Below are 19,874 nucleotides of genomic sequence, written 5' to 3'. Positions count from 1 at the left end.
GCCCAGGGACCCAAGGGGTGGAGCAAACCAGACCTAATGGGTAAAGTTAGCTCAGATTGCTCTTGGAGACCCCAGCGGGCTATCCACTCTGCCATGTAGGGTAATGGAGGAGAGGCTGTTTCAGAGGCTTTGTCCTTCTAAGATCCCACCTCTGGAAGAAGGAAGAGTAAGGGGGACGGCTTGGTGGACCCCCAGCTGTTGGCAGCACGCACAGCAGTGGCCGCGGTGTCGTTCGCCCACAGCCCTGACAAGGACTGGCAGTGTGCCTCGATACCTGCTCAGTGAAAGCCGTCCCCGTCCCCTGCCAGGTCACCAGCCGAAGAGGAAGGCTGATTGCTTGTTTGTCAGACACACTTCTAGACCATCTTCTGCCAAGTTCACTAAAAACCTTGTTTCTTTGGAAGGCTGTGCCATCTGCCCTTACCCTCCTCCCTCACATCTGTCATTCAGTCGGTGACCCCAGCAGCTTTGGCATTTGTGGCTCTGTTTCTTCTCCATTCTCCAGATCTCCATTCTGTTCTCCTGTCCTCAAACCAGCAACACCTTCCACATCTGAATGTTGCTGCTCTTGACCTCGGCCTCCTTGCCGTGCTATACCACCGGCAGGGTGCCCTCTCTGATGGCCCCAAGGCCCGAGAACTTTTCTCTGATTGGAACCATGCCTCTCTCTCCTTCTGCTCCGACATTTAATGAACTTGTCTTTCCTCCTCATTGTGGTCACTTGTAGCCAGCCTGGCCTTATGGCCAAGTACTTCAGTGAGTCACTCAACACCCACCCATCCATCCCCCATCCATCCACCACCCCCCCCCCCCCCACCCCCATCCATCCACCACCCCCCCCTCATCTACCCACCCACCCACCCACCCATCCCCCATCCATCCACCATCCACCATCCACCTACCCACCCACCTGTCCATCCATACACACATACATACGCGGCCCCACACATCTGTTTATCCATCCACAAACCCACCCATCCACCCACCTGTTCATCCGTCTGTCCGTCTGTCGTCCTTCCATCCAGCTGAGGAGCTGCTGCTACATGCAGATGCCTCCTGCCCTCTGCAGTTTCTGCATCTCTGGGCCTCAAATCTGGCTAAAGTCACTGCCTTTCTTGTCAGGCCTGCACACTTCCTGCCTCACGGTGTCAGAGAAAGCTACGGATCCCTATGACCACGTTTGCAGCCTCCTCTGAAGGTTGGGCAGACCTCAGCCAAAGAATTTTCCATACTTGGTGACTTCGTTAATGGCAGACTTTTACTGTTGTCTCATTTTTTTCTACAGTGATTTGTTTGTGTGGATTTTCTGCCTCTTGTTGGATCACTTTTAGTCACTTCCATTCCAGGAAACTATTCGTAGTCTGCAGCCGGTAACGTGAGTGGAACATAGTGGCCCATAGCACTGTCTCCCACGGTGGCTATCTCTCCTCATTTTCTAAGACCTTCATATGAGCAGTGGTTTGGGAGTCAGTCCAAACTGCCTTTCCCCCATCAGCTGTGCACACATTACCTCAGTTCATCTTTGCAACAACCCCAAGCATAGAGAAAGGCTTCCCTAAATAAGGTTCAAAATTAAAACACCCCCAGGCAGTGGAAGTCAAAGATCAGCAAACAGGATGTTATATATTTTTTTAAGATTTTATTTATTTATTTGATAGAGATCACAAGTAGGCAGAGAAGCAGGCAGAGAGAGAGGGAGAAGCAGGCTTCCGGCTGAGCAGAGAGCCCAATGCGGGGCTCGATCCCAGGACCTGGGATTATGACCTGAGCTGAAGGCAGAGGCTTTAACCCACTGAGCCACCCAGGCGCCCCAGGATGTTACATTTTTAAAGTCTCTAAGGAAAAGACATTGTAAACAAGGATGAAGAGAAATGGCAGGCTGGGGGAAGTGTTCATGACGCGCCGGCAGGTGGAGGGGATCGACACTGCAGCAGGTGTGTCCAGATCATGTGTGGGGCCCGGGAGAAATCCACAGGGCCCATGAGGGTGCGGGAAACACGCAGCCTCCTCAGGAGCCTACAGAGGCCAATTAAGTCAGTATTGAGTTTGAATCTCAGCAGGAGAAGTCGCCCGCAGTGTGGAGGAGAGCAGGGACGCTGGCGAAAGCAGTTTGGCTCTCCCTGTCAAGTTTTACAATGTCGGTACCCTTTGAATCAGCAATGCTTCTCTTAGATACTGACCTAAAAGATTGTCCACTGATGTGGAATAGATGTATGTTCAAGGTGGTTGTTTTTATTTTTTAAAGATTTTATTTATTTGTCAGAGAGAGAGAGAGAGACAAGCAGGGGGAGCAGGAGAGGGAGAAGCAGGCTTCCCGCTGAGCAAGGAACCACATGCGGGACTCCATCCCAGGACCCTGGGATCATGACCTGAGCTGAAGGCAGCGGCTGGACCAACTGAGCCCCCCAGGCGCCCCTCAAGGCTGTTCTTAGCAGCATTTTGTTACCATGAGAAAGTCATCAGGACCGGCCCAAACGTTTGTGCTTGGGCACTGGAGTCCAGAGGGGGCTGCCTCCGCTTGGCCTCAGACCTGTCAGAGCTGTTTTTCCCCATTAAATCCCAGTCCATTATGGATGGTACTTCAGCAGCCACAGGAAAAAGGTAGCAGTTCCAGGTGACCACCACAGCCCCTAACTCTTACTCTCATTTTCTGTATCATTTTCTCCTGAGCCCGCAACAGTGTGTGGACCTCTGGCCTGTGGACCCTCCTGTGCACACACAACGTGGACGCAGCAGTCCGCGAAGGAAGCTTGCACACTAGTGTGTTTGCATAGCAGACACGCCAAAGGGGCGCGCACGTGCGTGTGTGACTGTGCACAGGCGGGGGCGCCGTGGGGACACGTAGCAGACATGCTGAAGGGGCGTGCACACGCATGTGTGTGACTGTGCGGACGCGGGGGGCCGCGGGGACACGTAGCAATTTCAGTCGGTGGTTTGCAGAGGAAAATCGTGAATGAGATTTAGGGAGTTCTCTCCCAGACTTCCTTGATATCTGCAGTTTGCAAATACACCACACACTCTTCATCTGTTCCCTTTGCGGAAGGCCATCTTCCCCCAGAAGCGTGCTGGTGGTGGGATTTCTACTCTCCGTGGAAGTGCTTAGACCCGATGCAAAGGCTTTTGGCAAGACTGGTCTGTCTGCCTTTTTTTTCCACAAAGACCATTTATCTGGTTCGTGAATACATCCGCCTTATAACCCAACTGTGACACAAATATCTTATCATCATCTGACAACGAATAACGCCAGACGGCCCAGCCGAGGTGGCGCCAGGAGGCTCCGTCCGTCTGGATGTGTTTCCAGGTGCTTCTCAGCCCCCTCAGCGGGCCCAGCCCCGCCCGGCACCCGCCCCAGGGTGCATCCGCCCCCAGCTGCTTCTGGGGAGGGCCCCCCATCCTCACAGGGAGCGGGCGCCCCAGCCCCTTCTCTGGCCTCAGCTCTGGCTGCCCAGACTTCACCCCACGTGCCCGTCCCACCCGGGGTCAGGCTCCCGGTCAGGCAGGCCTGGGGCTTTGCCGACGGCGTGTGGGCCTGTGGTCAGGCTGCATTGGCCCTCGCCCGCTCCAGCAGCCTGGTGTAGGGGGGCCCACGGCCGTGGGGCGGCCGTCCTGAGGGCTCACCCCTCACCGCTGAGGCGGAGACAGGCACAGCACCCGCCGTGGGGCCTGTCCCCTCCCGCCGTCCTGCCAACCCTGCTGCTCCCGGAAACCCCCGCCGCCCACACCCTTTGGATCTTGGGTGAGGCCTCCAGAGGTTCTTTCCGAGGGTCTCAGCATCTAGCACTGCTGCGAAGACTCGGCGTTTCAGAGCAGTTTTAGGTTCAGAACTGCCTCCCGCAGTCAGCATCCCACCACAGGGCCTCCGTGGTCGCAGGCCATGAACCTCCTGACATGCCATCGGCACCCGAGTCCACGCTGACATCTGGGGTCCTCTTGGTGCTGGACATCATACAGGTTGGGACAGGCGTGTCACCACACATACCCGCCACAGGACTGTGGGTGGCATCGTGCAGAGGAATTTTACAGAAACCCTCTGTGCTCTGCCTGCGTGTCCCTCCCCTCCCTGGGGGCCACTGACCCTTTCACTGTCTCTGTTCTGCCTTTCTCCCGGGGTCGCACAGTTGGAATCAGGGAGCACAGAGCCTTTCATGTCTCCTTATCGTGTCATTTTCCTGATGAAGTTTTTGTTCATGAAGAAATGACTGGCGGGGGGCGTCTGGGTGGCTTAGTCGGTGAAGCATCGGCCAGGGTCCCGGATCGAGACCCGCACTGGGCTCCCTGCTCATCTGGGAGCCTGCCTCTCCCTCTGCCCCTCCCTCCGCATCATGCTCTCTCACTCTCAAATAAAATCTTAAGAAAAAAATTATTTGGTAAAAAAACAAAAAAAACAGATTAGGGACCTAGCTTTAGTTAGCCTGCTAACCCACCACTACTCACTAGGCATGTGTGTATGAATACTAAAATCACTATTCGTGTTTATTATTCATTATTACACATGCATCTAAAATCCTGTTGTAACACTATCCCCCTGTGGAAGCAGTGGTTTTCAGTCATGTTGTGTGTCCTGCCTGACTGAGACTCGTGCCGGGCTGGCTCTTGGACGCCAGTGTCTCCCACGTGACCGTGGCACAGGGGCAGCGCACATGCTTGTCAAAAATGATTGTACCGTGACCACTTTCTAGAATGATGGTTTGGCTGGAACAAGAACCTGGCATTTTCTTACAGCCTTTTTTAAAGCAAAAGTCCCAGTGTCCTCAGAGAAATTGGCCCTCAGTCAGAGCCCTGTCCTTGGGGAGGGCCTCCCTTTTCTCTCTGGCTGCCTTTCTCCTGTGTTACTGGCTGGTGTCTGGACTAGATCAGTTTGCCTTAGTTTTACCTGCTCAGGAATTGGTTGGTTTTCTGAAATCTTAAGACTTATCTTAAAATCTTAAAACTTAAGACTTACGAGATCTTGGTTGGTTGTCCTTCCCATTCTTTGAAATTCTCAGCCATCGTTTCTTTAAAGACTCTTCGTCTGGTTTGTTTCTGACCTCTTCTGGAGATCTCATCAGACCTGCTGGAAGCCCCTCCCTCCCTCCATCCCTCCCTCCCCCCTCCTCTCCTGCCTCCCTGGGGTTCCCCAAAGGAAATGCTGGGAGCCAGTGGATGGATTCCTGTATCTTTATAAGGAGGTTACATATTGTGTTTGTTCATTTCTTTCATTGGTTTTTTATCTTTCCCCGATTTCTTTAACAGTTACCTTATTCTTGTTTAGTGATCGCGTCTGCATCTGAGGGCTGCTGTGGCTGGGCCTTGGGGATCTGGAGGGGCAGGATTGTTGGTGCGATTATAGCTTCCAGACAGTCTGCCGTTATGCACTGGGTTTTCTAGTTCACCTGAGTAGGAGAGTTTTAGAATTTTTTAGTTATTTTTAAACATGTGTTGAGTTTTACTTTTGAATCTGTTCTGTTAAGCAGTCTTATCATACATACTTACATTTTTTTCTAAATTTATGTGTGTTTGTCCACTTGAACTGCCAAGATCCATGATTTTGTATTGAAATCTTGGTGCGGCTCCTGCGTTTCTGCTGGTTCCCCTTCCCTTCTTCCTGCGCTGCCACTTGGTGTGAAGTGCCCGCAGAGGTGCGGCTCAGCCTGCTTCACACTGTGCGCCGTCCTTTCTGATGTCCAGTAACACTTGTCGGTATTTTTAATCAGGTGTTTAAAAGGGTCGTTTCCAGAAAGGTAAAATATGGCTCAAATAGCTATGAAAATGGGCAAAGGTTTAGGGTTTGCTTCTGTTCACTAGATAGTGAGGGGACCAGTCAGATGTTATAGCCAGTTCCAAGGAAAAGCTGGTACACAGATTTATCCGGAATAAAGAAACTGAATTACAGATGGAGACTGGGGCGCCTGGGGGGGACTCAGTCGTTAAGCATCTGCCTTTGGCTCAGGTCATGATCCCGGAGTCCCAGGATCGAGCCCCACATCGGGCTCCCTGCTCTGTGGGAGGCCTGCTTCTCCCTCTCTGTCTGACCCTCCTCCTGCTTGTGTTCTCTCTCTCTCTCTGTCAAATAGATAAATAAATAAAATCTTTAAAATAAAAAAAATTAAGACAACACCAAACGAAAACCTTTGAACTTATTATGCTTTTCAACCTGAAAGAAACAAAGAACAGCTACAATTCTAAACCAGCATCAATAAAACCAATATTATTCTTATGAGAATCAGTGGGCCACTAACTGATACAAGGTAGAACATAAATATCTAGTCTACCTAATTTGAGACTAATTTGAATCGTTGCCACTGAATTCAGTTGCAGATGTTTATTCTGGAAGATGCTATTATGAATGTCGCAGACTCCAATGCTGACAGTGGGTGTTCAAGATTAAATTCATGGAGTACCCAGAAAATAGGCTGAATTGGAACCTGTAGACAGTTTTCAAACACTCCTTAGCAAGTTTTTTTTTAAGACATAGAGGGCTATTGTTTTCCTACAAACTGGAAGTTTTGGTTTAAAATCAGCTTTCCGTTGTCACATGGCCATAAACCAAAGACCCAAAAATTTCAGATGATCCCAGACACTGCTAGGGCAAAAGCTGTCGCGCGTCAGTCCTTCGAGGGTTGAGCGCGTCGAGTTACCGAGTTACCGTGAGGAGGGGACGGTCAGCGAGACGTGGCCCGAAACCTTCCCGGCCGCGCAGCGGGTCACAGTCAGCCGGCTCACATGCCACCTCCAGGGCGGTTCCCCCGTCAGTGCACTTGGTGACGGTCTCGTCCTTTGCCCCGAAAAGGCCCAGGGGCGGTTCGAGCTGGGCAGGAGCGGAGGGCGCGCTGCCCGCTGCTCTGCCTGGGACCCGGCCGCGACGCCGGTGTCACTTGCTGCTAAAGCTTGGATGTGCGCGAGGCAGAGCGGGCGGGCAGCGGGGGCAGCGGGGACAGCAGCTCCCCGCGGGGGAGGGACCCCGGGCGGGACCTGAGGCCCCCCACCCCCCGCGCCGCCCGGCTGCAGTGAGACGGACCCAGCTCGTCGGACCTTGTCCGAGCGGGAGCCGCTCCACTGGCAGCTGGAGGCTGCGGCTGGGCAGGGCCACCGTCCCACGAGGCCTCGGAGAGCGCGACTGCGGAGGGTCGTCCCCCAGCCGGGTCCGCGGCCTCCGGCGTCGTCCCCGACTCGCGCCGCGCCCTGACCCGCCCGGCCGCGGCTCCCTGCCGCTCCCGGGGACGCGCCGCCGGCTCTGGCCCGAGCGTCGGCGTCCGGAAGGCCCGGGGAGACACGAGGCCGCTTAGGAGCGCTGCCCTTCGGGTGTCGGAGCAGAGGCCGCCCAGGGGTCAGACGCGGCCGCGGAGGGCGGGAGCGGGTGGGGCCGAGCCTGCGACCGTGTACACGCGTCCCCAGGGCCGAACTCTGGGCCCGCGTGAGTTCGGTTCTGGTCCGAGGAGTCCACGTGCTTCCCGACGGGAGCCCCGGAGATCCTGCCTCGGAGCGGGGCGGGGCGGCCCGTGACCCCCGCGGGCGCCTGAAGCCGCGGACGGGAGCAAACCGCACGCACCCGCCGGTGTTGGCGGCCGCTCCCGCCGGTGGCGACGTCTGCCCACGACGCGCGGCGAGAGGCTCCCGGCGGCGAAACGGCGGCGACAGCGCGCGCCGCGACGGAGGTCTGCGCCCGCGTCCCTCGGAGGGACCTTCCTCCGCTGTGCGGTGACGCCGCGGGCGAGAGGACGGAGGGGAGGGCGCGGGCCCGCGAGCTCGGGCCCGCCGCTGCCGAGCCGACCGTGGGGCGCCCTGACCTTGTCCGCGCAGCCCGCGGCCGCCCCGTCGAGCCTCCCTGCGCGCGCTGTTCTCTTTGGTCAAAGCAGAACTTCTCCGCAGCCGCGGCGGCCTCTTGCTGCTGGTCCCCAGCCCCGCGGCGCGGACGGAGGAAGGAAACTCATTTCCACACCCGGCCCCGCGTCCTTTTGTGTCCCGGACAGATGCGCACCGAGCACTGGGGGTCCCAGCGCGGGCGTCCCGTCGGCCGTCGGCGATTCTGCTTTGGCCGCGCACCCCGCACCCCGCAGCGTCGTTCCAGGTCGCCCGCGGCCTCGCCGGCGCCCCCGCACGCTCGCTGCGAGCGCTCCCCCGGCGGCAGTCGGCCCCGCCACGCGCCGGGCCTGGATTCCGAGACCCGGAGGCGCCCGAGCCCGCACGCCGCGCGCCGGCCGCCGGGAACCCTGCCAGGTCCGGACGCGCCGCGGAGGCTCCTCGCGCGTCTCCAGGGTGTCCCCGGCCCCTGACCCGCGGCCGCCCGGCTCCCGGCCGCCCCACCCGCACCCCGCCAGACAGACGTGCCCGGAGCGGGGCCGGCCGAGCCGCGCCCGCCGAGTGCTTGTGCGGCCACGGGGGGGCCAGAGTGACGGACACTCGGAGAGCAAACCCCGTGGGCGCCTCGTCTCGGTCGCTGGAGCACGAGGTCCTGACCTCAGGGTGGTGAGTTCAAGGCCCACATAGGGCTTCCATGAAAACCAAGCAACCAAACAAAAACACCAAAAAGAAGCAAATCCTTCTCCTCCCCTTGTTTCTAGGGGAAGCACCTCATCACCCCCTGCCCGGCGCCGAGGTCCAGAACCGGAGCGTCAGCTGCGAGGCCCCTTTGGGACAACTGCAGCCCCGTTTTGCAGCTCAGGTAATCCTCCTTTATCTAAGAAGTGTCCCTTTAGTACCTGTTTACGGGTCACCTGAGCGTGGAATTTCATTACTGACATGGAAAACCCAGTGAGCACAGCTGCAAAGGCCTCTGATGTTCACACCCAAGTGTCGCTACCAGTAACATCTCAGTGCGTCTCCTCCTGTTTCCGTTTTAAATACTTGTTTATTTATTTTAGAGAAGGGGCCGAGGGAGGGGGAGAGGGAATCTCTGGCAGACTCCCTGCTGAACGCAGAGCCGCCGTGGGGCTGTCTCCCAACTCTGAGATCGTGACCCGAGCTGAACCCAAGAGTTGAGACCAGAAGTCGGACACTTAACCAGCCGAGCCACTCAGGCACCACTCCTGCTGATTTTAAAATGACCTAAGTAAATAGCAAACATAAAATTACCAATTACATCATATGTATGTTTTACCGTAGCCTTACCCATCTGGGCATTATTTTTCCTTTTTTTTAAAGATTTTATTTATTTATTTGAGAGAACAGTGAGCGCACACACACACCCAGAGGCAGAGGGAGAAACAGGCGCCCCACTGGGCAGGGAGCCGGACACGGGGCTCGACCCCAGGACCTTAGGACCATGACCTGAGCGGAAGGCAGACGCCCAACTGACTGAGCCCCCCAGGCGTCCCCTATTTTTCAAATCTTTACCAATATGGTGAGTTAAAAAAATTTCATCTTTTAGAATTTTCTTGTTTCTTTGGTGGTATTAAAGCCTGTAATCTATTTATTGGCCATATACATTTCCTCTTTTGTGGGTTATTTATACACATGCTTTGCTAATTGTTCTATTGTGTTTGTACTTGTTAGTTCTCTTGAGTTCCTTATCAGTGAAGGAACTGCTACTTGTCCATTATAACTTTTCCCAGAGTTACCTGCCTTATCCTTTCTTTGTTTTCTTAATCCACCGGTAACTTTTTTTAATATGGTGAACCCTTGTCAGTCTACTTTCACGATTTATTTCACTGTGTTTTTTCTCTGTTTCAAGTTTAGGTAAATATCTACCCATTTTTTCTAGCTTTTCTGTTTCACTGTCATAGTGCCCTTAAGTAATTATCCTTTTTCTCACTGGTTTTTTTTTTTTCAAGATTTTATTTATTTATTCAACAGAGAAAGAGAGAGATCACAAGTAGGCAGAGAGGCAGGCAGAGAGAGAGGAGGAAGCAGGCTCCCCACTGTGCAGAGAGCCCGATGCGGGGCTCGATCCCAGGACCCTGAGATCATGACCTGAGCCGAAGGAAGAGGCTTAACCCACTGAGGCACCCAGCCGCCCCTTTCTCACTGGTTTTGAATGGATTTTTCTTTAATCATCTGTTAAACATTTAAACTCTTGCTTATGTCTTTTTCAAATTCATTTTTTATTTTGAAATAATTTCAAATTTACACAGAGTTGCAAAAATAGCACTATACTCTTCACCTAGACTTACCAGTTAGTTGTTAACTGATCACTACATTTGCTATGCCATTCTCTTTCTTCCCTCTCTCTGCCTCCCCTACATTTTAGATAGATGGATAGGTGATGGGTGGGTGGATGGACGATGGACGGACGGATGGGTGGTTGGATGACACACATAGATACATGAACATGTGCACGACTTTGTTGCTAGACCAGCTGTGGTGCAGGTGGTACGTGAGAAGACGGGCCTCGGTGCGCCCCACGAGAGCCCAATAGACTCTGAAAGTTTGTTTTCATGTAATCTTCCTGTCATGAAACAGATTTTTTTCAACTATTTAAAAACATAAAAACTATTTTTAGCTCATGGGCTGGACAAAGGTGGGGATTTGGCCTCTGCCAGGTGTGGCTTGCCAAGCCCAGGTCTACATACTGGTCTGTATACGTTCTTTTTGTTGAGTAAATACAACAGTGGCTCATCCGTTCTTCTCTCAGGGGACAGTCAGGGTGTTTTTTGCTGTAAACATTGTTACGCAAGTGCTCTGGCACACACATGTCAGCGTCCCACAGATGGTGTGTCTGTCACAGCTGACGAGCCCGCGCGGACACGCCATCGTCACGCGGAGCCCGTGGCGTACGTCACGGCTCGCTCTCGCCGCTGTGCGTTCTGTGGGTTTGCACACGTGTGTAATGACGTGTGTCCACCATCGCGGTCTCCTACGGAGCAGTCTCGCCGTCCGACAATTCTCTGTGCTCTGCTCATCCTTCCCCCGTCCCAGCTCTGTCCTTGGTACCCACTGATCCTGCTGCCCCCAGCTCTGCTGTTTCCAGAACGTCCTGGGGTTGGGATCCTGCGCTCCGTGGCCTTCTTTCTCCAGGGAACGCGCACGTGAGCTGCCTCACGTCTTCCCGCGGCTGGAATGCTCCCTTCTTCCCTCCGGGAGGCATTCTGTGTGATGACTGTACCCGTTTGTTCGTCTCGAGGCTCTCTTTAAACTAACCTTTTCTAGCTATTGCGGGTGCTTAGGAGCAGAGTTGGCTTTTTTTTTTTTTTAAAGAGTTTTTATTTATTTGTCAGAGAGGGAGAGAGAGAGCGAGAGCGCACAAGCACGGGAGAAGCAGGCTCCCGGCTGAGCAGAGAGCCCAATGCAGGACTCGAACCCAGGACACTGAGATCATGACCTGAGCCAAAGGCAGATGCTCAACCCACTGAGCCACTCAGGTGCCCCCATAGTTGGCTTTTATGAAATGTTTTGTATCTGGCAACTCTGCAGAACGGATCGGCGCTAACACGTGTGGCAGCCGTTTTCCTGGGTTCTCTGTGCGGATGGAGAGCATCTGTGGTGAGGGTGTGGCTCCCCCCCCTCGCAGTCCTGTCTCATGCTGCTGTCCGGGATTCCCATGCATCACAGGGAATAGGGCCATCCGCACCTTTGTCCTGTTTTATGGAATGCTCTTTTGCATTTTTTTTTTTTTTGGTAACAATTTTATTTTTTTAATCAATCTCTACATGCAACGTGGGGCTCAAACTCCGTCCCGAGATGAAGAGTCATGTGTTCCACCAGCTGGGCCCGCGAGGCGCCCCAAATGCTTTTTGCATTTTACATTCACGTAGAAAGTTTGCTATTGACTTGGGTATTAAGTTGAATCCTACGAAATGGCCGTCTCTGTGAGTCAAAAGTGGTTAAATATCAGCAATTTCATGCAGCTCGACCTCAGACAGACCCTTCGTCAGTTAGAAGTTCTTTCTCCTACTGCTCTACTGAGTTCTTACCCAGAACAGATGCTGCGTTCCATCTGCTCATGCTTCTGACTCTAGCCCGATGACCACGACCTGGGGCCCGGCTGGCGGGATGCCACTGTCCTTCCACAGAGGTCACGGCCTCCGGCGTGCCAGCCACCTGTGTGTGCAGGCCAGGCGTTGCTGCCTTCAGTGTCCGCTCCTCACAAGCCGTTCCGCACGACGAGGAGCTCCTGCCTGTCGTGAGCTGATGGCGGTAGCAAGCACGTGTCTTGGCGCTGTGTGTAGTGTGTCATTTGCCAACGTTCGGTTTCCTGGAAGGATAGGGGAGTTTCCTAAAGTCTTGAGACTAACCTTACCTGCCCGTGCTCTACCAAGGTAGTCTCCAGTGTGTGGCTTTGCCTTTTCCGTTCCTTGGCAGTGAAGTAGCAGCTGGGAGACAGATGGCCCGTTCCACCGTGGGCTGGCGTGAGCCCCAAGGTGGCCCGAGCAAGGTAGCTGTGTTCAGGTTCTACGTTGACCTGGGGGCCCGGGCACGAGGGCTGGGCGGCCAGCCGGGAGAAGTGTCACATCTGGAGACAGCTGAAGTCAGGGTTCGCTGTGGGATGGCTTTGGAATGTGAGAGCAGGCAGGAACCCGGCTGCTGGGCCGGGGGGAGGCAAACAGTGGCTTGGGCTTGGCGAGACCCGAGCTGCCCATCCAACACGTCCGTCAGGCACACACCTCACGGGGCTGGGGGTCGGGGGCCTTCCACTGGGCCGCGACACAAGTCCTTGGCAAAGGGCAACGTCTCAGTCACGGGACAGCAGGGACAGCACGAATGGCAGGGACAGCGTGGACAGTGCCCGAAATGGGTCTGCAGGAGAGGCCTGCACAACGGCAGTGGTCTGCCCGACGAGGCGACGCCGGCCTGAGAACCTGGGCAGGGCCGGCCACAGAAAAGGGGCCAAAGACCATGGCTACTTCCACCAGAGGACCCCATCCCCCGCACGGCCCCCTGTCCTGGGGGACCCTTCACCGCTTGTGGGACTTGCTATGAAGCACTGAAGTACCAGCAGTTCGTGACTTTCCAACCTGCATCGATTAAAATTCTAAACTCATGTTGGAAGAAAATCTCCCAAGGTGTCGCATAGATATGCCTGTTCTCTGTCACAGTAAAACGTGCACGTTGCTCCCTGGACCTCCACTTCCTTCTGGTACATTAAGTACCGTCTTACACTCTATTAACCCCTCCAGACCACAGAATTCACGTCTGCACTACCCCAGTGAGATGACTCCTTTCTTACAACTTGGGAGAGGACGACTCCCTGAGGCCCACTCTCTGAACCAGTAGATAAATAAGCAGCGGATATGATCGGAAACCACGGAAGAAGGGCGCCTATGAGGCGCCGTCGGTTAAGTGTCTGACTCTCAATCACGGCTCAGGTCGTGACCTCAGGTCCCAGGATCGAGCCCCGTGTCGTGTAGTGTCGTGTCGGGTTCCCTACTCAGTGGGGGGTGAGATTCTCTCTCTCTGCCTCTGCCCCCCCCACCCGTGCTCACTCTCACTTTCTCTCAATAAATGTTTAGAAAAAGAAAAGAAACCACGGAGGAAGAAGCCCAGGGAGTCGCTCAACAAACACGAAAAGCCCGTTCATCATCAGAGCCGGCTCGTTAAAACCAAAGACGCGCATGCATTACTCAGTCCAATTCAAATATTAATCCCACTAGAGCAGAGAAGAGCGGCGCTGTGGGCCTGAATGTCCTCCGGGGCTCCGGGAAGAGGCTGGGGGTCTGGCCGGCTCCCGCACGAGTGGCCCGCTGCTCAGCATCTGCCCTAGTGCGGCTCCTTTTAATTCCTCCGTTTTCTTCCAGGTTTCTGTTCAGTGCCTCCTAAGACTCCTTACAGTTCCCCTCGACGGCTCGGTGGGCGGAGGGTGGGAGGGCCCTGCCAGCAGACTGAGGGGCACAGGGGTCAGGCCGCGGGAAAGCGGTCTGTGTGATGTCGGGGCGCTTGGTCTCCTGAAGGCCGGAAGGGGTACTTGGGGACGCTGTTCATCCTGGCAGGTGGACGTGACCATGCCCCTCCTTTCCCAGCTGCCACTGACCTGAGCGAGTCCCTGACACAGGGAGTCCTTCCTCATCTCGGGGGAGGCCTTGGTAACACAGCCCATCAGCTGTCACCGACACCGGATTCCTTCTGTTTGCATTTCCACGGCAGGGCTCTGAGAACACCAGCAACACCCGTGTCTCTGAGCGCTCAGGGAGGGTGCAGCCCCGCCGGGCCCAGACAGCCGGGAGAAGCCAGCCTCCGCAGGGCCAGGCCGCGGGAGCAGTGACAAGGTCAGGGCAGGTACGCTGGGCCACAGGTGCTGGGGACACCACACCCCGTCTCAGCACGGGAACCAGCTGCGGGCAGCAGAGCGCCTGGGGTCCTAGCAGGGGGCTGCTGCTGTGGCCACCCCAGACGGTCCTCTTAGGATGGAGGGAGTTGGCTCTCATGCCTCCGCAGAGGGGCGCACCCGGGGCGCGGGGGGGTGGGTGGCACGGATGCTGGGGGGGCCTTGGCGCAGCCAGAGAGGTGGGCTCTGGGGCATCGTTCCATGGAGACCAGACTGCTTTGTCCTTCCAGGGTCCGTAGGAATCCCAGTGGTCCCGCACTGGCCAGCCAGTGGGCTTGGGAGCATGGGCCTGTCCCCAGGGCCTCTGCGCGACAGTCCCTGAAGCCTCTGCCCAGCCTGGCCAACAGTCTTGTCGCTGACTCCAGGGGCAGGGAGAGCCGGCTCTGGGGTCATTCTGTCTTTGTTTACTTCCCTTGCAGCAGCACCGAATGTCTGCGGCGACTTGCAGATGCAGTTGGCACAAAGAAAACCGGTCCCCAAAGCCGCGCCCTGCTCACGAATGCCCCACGGAGAGTAGGTGCCCGGCTGGGAGCTCCTCCTTGGTGGCCAGCAGTCCCCTCCAGGACACGTGGAAGTTACTGGACCTGGGATCCAGCCCCTCTGGCCTCACGTCCCAGGACGACTTGGCACCAGGTAGGCTGGGGCAGGGCTCCAGGGTCCTCAACAGGCCAGGCTTGGCCCCTGGCCGCTGACAGAAGCCACAGGCAGAGAGACGGCAGCGGTGACATGAGAAAGATTATTTCAGGGACACCGTTCCTGGGAGGCCAGCGGACCAGCGTTTAGAACCCTCCAAGTGCAGGAAACACGTCCCAGTTTACGTAGGGACCACATGGGACAAAGGTCCATGAGTGCGGGCAGGCGGCCGTGACGGCCAGGTCAGTCCCTGTCATGGGATCAGTCACGGGCATCCCGCTGGCTCAGTCCTTCCAGCTCGAAGGGAATTTCAGTCCCCACTGGGGACCCTGCTCTCAGGGTCTCAGAGAGAAGCAGGAAGGCAGAACTTGAGCCACGACCGTCTGGCCGGAGGTCAGAACAGAGGTGAGATGTGCTGTCCCCGCTGCTGCCTGGCGGGGCTGGATGACCACTATCAGGCTGACACGCAGACAGACACATGGCATTCTTTCTGCCTGTGCGGGCTCCTGTGCAGGCGCTCCGGCCACGTCACCCCTGGGCCCATCCGCGGGGGTCCCCTCCCCGGGGAGCTGTTGCATCCACCTGGGAGACCGGCACTCTCTGTGCCAGTGGGCCTCGCGAGCACCGCTCTGTCCTTGCCCTAGTCCCGCCTGGTGCTCTCGATGTCCAAAGGATTCACCTAGAGGGCCCACCTCTCGGGGAGCTGCGTGCCGCCCCCCTTGTGGCAAGAAGGCAGAGGGAGGGCAGCCTGTGCGGAGCCCCTCGGGGATCCGTGTGCACAGAGCGTCCCCGCTCTGGCTCTGGCCCCACACAGCACGCTCCGTTGGGTCGATGTGCCTCAACCTGTGTGACCGTTGTCCTTGCTGTGGACTTTGTGGGTTATTTCCAATCTTTTGTCACACGTGTCGTGTTAAAGTGAAGGGCCTTGCAGCCCGCGGGGCGGGGCCGTGCTTTGTCGGTTCCGGAAGCCGCCGTCCAGCGGGGCTCTGGCAGTGTCTGCAGCCGCTGGGGTTGGGAGGTGGTGGCCCTTCCCGAGTCCTCACTTCTTCTCCTCGCCTTCAGGTCCCTGCCCCTTTGTACATGGAGTTTGCTGTCTTTGTCTTACTGATTTGTGGGAGCTCATCTTTTATGATGGAAATTAGGCCTTTTCTAAAACATGAATTACAGATCTCACCACCCCAACACCCCCCAGGTTCTTATTTGACTTTAAAAAAAATTTTTTTTAAACATTTTCATTTTTAAATTCAATTAATTAACACACAGTGAACTGTTAGTTTCAGGGACTAAGGTCAGTGACGCGTCGGTTGCTCACAACTCCCGGTGCTCATCGCATCCCGTGTCCTCCTCAGTGCCCGTCACCCAGTGCCCCCGGCCCCCCAGCCCCGGCCCTCCAGCCACCCTCGGTCTGTTTCCTGTGGCTAAGGGTCTCTTACAGTTTGTCTCCCCCAATTTTGTCTTGTTTTGTTTTTCCTTCCCTTCCCCTTTGCTGCTCTGTCTTGTTTCTCAAATTCTTCGTATCAGTAAGATCATATGATAACTGTCTTTCTCTGACTGACTGACTTCGCTCAGCATAACACCCTCTAGTTCTGTCCATATCATTGCAAATAGCAAGATTTCGTTTTCTGATGGCTACATATGTTCCGTTGTGTATATACACCACATCTTCTGTATCCATTCACCTGTCGATGGACATCTGGGCTCTCCCCATAGTTCGGCTGCTGTGGACGTGGCTGCTATGAACATTGGGGTGCAGGTGCCCCTTCGGATCCCTGCATCTGTATCTTTGGGGTAAATACCCAGTAGTGCGATTGCTGGGTCGTAGGGCAGCTCTATTTTCAACTTTCTGAGGAACCTCCATGCTGCTTTCCAGAGTGGCCGCCCCAGCTTGCGTTCCCACCAACGGTGCAGGAGGCTCCCCTCTCTACGCATCCTCGCCAGCATCTGTCGTTTCCTGACGTGTTAATTTTAGCCATTCTGACTGGCGTGAGGTGGGATCTCATTGTGGTTTTCATCTGTATTTCCCTGATGCCGAGTGAGGTGGAGCACTTTTTCATGTGTCTGTTGGCCATCTGGATGTCTTCTTTGCAGAAATGTCTGTTCATGTCTTCTGCCCATTTCTTGGTTGGATTATTTGTTCTTTGGGTGTTGAGTTTGATAAGTTCTTTATAGATTTTGGATACTAGCCCTTTATCTGATAAGACTTTTGCGATTATCTTCTCCCATTCTGTTGGTTGTCTTTTGGTTTTGTCCACTGTTTCCTTTGCTGTGCAGAAGTGTTTGATCTTGATGAAGTCCCAGGAGTTCACTTTCACCCTTGCTTCCCCTGCCTTTGGGGACACGTGTAGCAGGAAGCTACTGCTGCCAAGGTCACGGAGGTCGCGCCTGTGTTCTCCTCTAGATCTGGACGGCTTCCTGTCTCACACTGAGGTCCTTCATCCATTTGAGTCTGTTTTCATGTGTGGTGTAAGGAAATGGTCCAGTTTCATTCTTCTGCATGTGGCTGTCCAGTTTTCCCAACACCATCTGTTGAAGAGACTTTTTTCCATTGGACATTCTTTCCTGCTTTGTCGAAGATTAGTTGACTATAGGGGTGAGGGTCCATATCTGGGTTTTCTATTTTGTCCATTGATCTGTGTTTTTGTGCCAGTAACAGGCTGTCTTTTTTTTTTTTTCTTAAGATTTTATTTATTTATTTGAAGGAGAGAGAGATCACAAGCAGGCAGAAAGGCAGGCAGGGAGAGGAGGAAGCAGGCTCCCCGCTGAGCAGAGAGTCCGATGCGGGGCTCGATCCCAGGACCCTGAGGACATGACCTGAGCCGAAGGCAGAGGCTTTAACCCACTGAGCCACCCAGGCGCCCCAGGACCAGGCTGTCTTGATGATAACAGCTTTGTAACAAAGCTTAAAGTCTGCAGTTGTGATGCCGCCAGCATTGGTTTTCTTTTTCAACATTCCTGTGGCTATTCAGGGTCTATTCCAGTTCCACATAAATTTTAGGATTATTTGTTCCAGCTCTGTGAAAAAGTTGATGGTGTTTTGGTAGGGAATGCATTAAACGTGTAGATTGCTTTAGGTAGCATAGACATTTTCACAATATTTCTTCTTCCAACCCGTGAGCATGGAACGTTTTTCCATTTCTTTGTATCTTTCTCCGTTTCTTTCATGATTGATCTGTAGTTTTCAGGGTATAGCTTCTTTGTGTCTTTGGTTAGGTTTGTTCCTGGGCATCTTACAGTTTTGGGTACAGATGTAAATGGGATTGACTCCTTAATTTCTCTTTCTTCTGTCTTGCTGTTGGTGTATAGAAATGGAACTGATTTCTGTGCATTGATTTTATACCCTGACCCTTTACTGAATTCTTGTATGAGTTCTCGCAATTTGGGGGTGGAGTTTTTTGGGTTTTCCACATAGAGTATCATATCTTCTTCAAAGAGCTAAAGTTTGACTTCTTCTTTGCCAATTTGGATGCCTTTAATTTCTTTTTGTTGTCTGATTTCTGAGGCTAGGACTTCTAGTACGATGTTGAATAGCAGTGGCGATAGTGGACATCCCTGCCGTGTTCCTGACCTTAGAGAAAACGCTCTCAGTTTTTCTCCATTGAGAATGATATTCGCTATCGGTTTTTCATAGGTGGCTTTGATGAATTGAGGTATGTGCCCTCTATCCCCACACTGTGAAGAGTTTGGATCAGGAAGGGATGCTGAACTTTGTCAAATGCTTTTTCAGCATCTATTGAGAGTATCATGTGCTTCTTGTTCTTTCTTTTATTTTTTTATTTTTATTTTTTGAAAGATTTTATTCATTTACTTGAGAGGGACAGAGAGAATGAGAGAGAGAGAGCATGAGAGGAGAGAGGTCAGCGGGAGAAGCAGACTTCCCGCTGAGCAGGGAGCCCGATGTGGGACTCGATCCCGGGACTCCAGGATCATGACCTGAGCCGAACCCACATGCTTAACTGACTGAGCCAGCTAGGCGCCCAAATTTGACTAAATTTGTTTAGGTTTATCCTTACATACTTTGCAAATCTCTCATAGTAGCCTTTGGATATGTTTTTCTTCTTCCAGAAGAATTTTAAAGGAGAGTTTTAATGGGAAGCTTTCTCAGGCCTTATTCGAGGAGAGTGTTCCCTCTGCCTCGCGTCTGAGTCACTCTAGTTCAGCGCAAAGCTCAGCCCCGTGTCCCAGCGCCCCAGCAGAGGCCTGGACTCACACTGCCTCTGCACACGGCCCCACAAACCTGCCGAAGGAAATGCCACAGTCAGGGCGCCTGGCCAGCTCCGTAGGTGGACCCTGCCGACTGTTGGTCGCGGGGTCATGAGTTCAAGCGCCACGTTGGCTGGAGCCTACATACAACAAAATACGTAGCCCAGAGTGTGCTCTTAAAACATGCCGCAGTCATGCTTGAAGGCACCCATACGTGGCAAGAAGGTGAAGAATTCTTAAAGCCAGAGATCCCGTGAAGGAGGGGCCCTGACTGCGGGCTGATTGCCACCAGCAGCTTCGACCCCAGGGCCCTTGTCAGACTGGGCAAACTTGGCACTGGGTGTCGTAGCCTCACGGTGTTCAGAAAGCAAGTGACAAAACTCAGCGCCCATCCCGGGTGGGGGTGTGACAGGCGATCCTGGCTCAAGGACAGAGACTGGGAAGGGTCTTCCTCACCCTCAGTGGGAAGGTGAGTCAGAAACAGCTCCGTGTCCCGCCTGCCCAGAGCGGGGCCAGGGCCCTCGCCCAGACACTGGCAGCAGGGTTGTCACCTCCAACTTGTCACCATGAGAGAGTGGCTCTCATGTGAGTTGCTCCCAGTTACAAGGCCTGGGTGGCCTGAGGATTTTAGTTCTCAGGATTCTGAACCGGTGGAGCCCCCAAGGACCGGGTGGCAGTGGAGACAGGCTACTTTAGGGGACCCCCTTTGTCCCGGGCCATAAGCATTCCCACAAATCAGATTCCAGCTGAGAATGGGATCCCACACGCAGGGGTCAAGGCACCGGGAATGAGACAGGCAGAGCAGACCTTCCACGAACCTGGAAGACACAAGGTCTGACCGGCTGAGTGTCATAGATTCAAACAA

The 19,874-nt window shown here is 54.4% G+C and overlaps 1 protein-coding gene across 3 annotated transcripts in view; it reads left to right on the top strand.

The window, feature by feature from the left end:
• Positions 1-19,874, top strand: part of LOC111160295 (coiled-coil domain containing 57) — a 94,539-nt gene that overhangs the window by 52,509 nt on the left and 22,156 nt on the right. For all 3 annotated transcript variants that reach the window (XM_022523252.1, XM_022523251.1, XM_022523253.1), the window contains 3 exons: positions 8,541-8,641; positions 13,996-14,127; positions 14,596-14,809. In XM_022523252.1, coding sequence (XP_022378960.1) covers positions 8,541-8,641; positions 13,996-14,127; positions 14,596-14,809 — 447 coding nt within the window. The remainder of the gene's footprint in view (positions 1-8,540; positions 8,642-13,995; positions 14,128-14,595; positions 14,810-19,874) is intronic.

The sequence above is a fragment of the Enhydra lutris genome, unplaced genomic scaffold, assembly GCF_002288905.1.
Source record: "Enhydra lutris kenyoni isolate GAN:26980312 unplaced genomic scaffold, ASM228890v2 scaffoldscaffold75, whole genome shotgun sequence".
Classification (NCBI taxonomy): domain Eukaryota; kingdom Metazoa; phylum Chordata; class Mammalia; order Carnivora; family Mustelidae; genus Enhydra; species Enhydra lutris.
The sequence above is the reverse complement of the archived record's forward strand: the minus strand, read 5'-3'. Positions and strand labels throughout refer to the sequence as shown.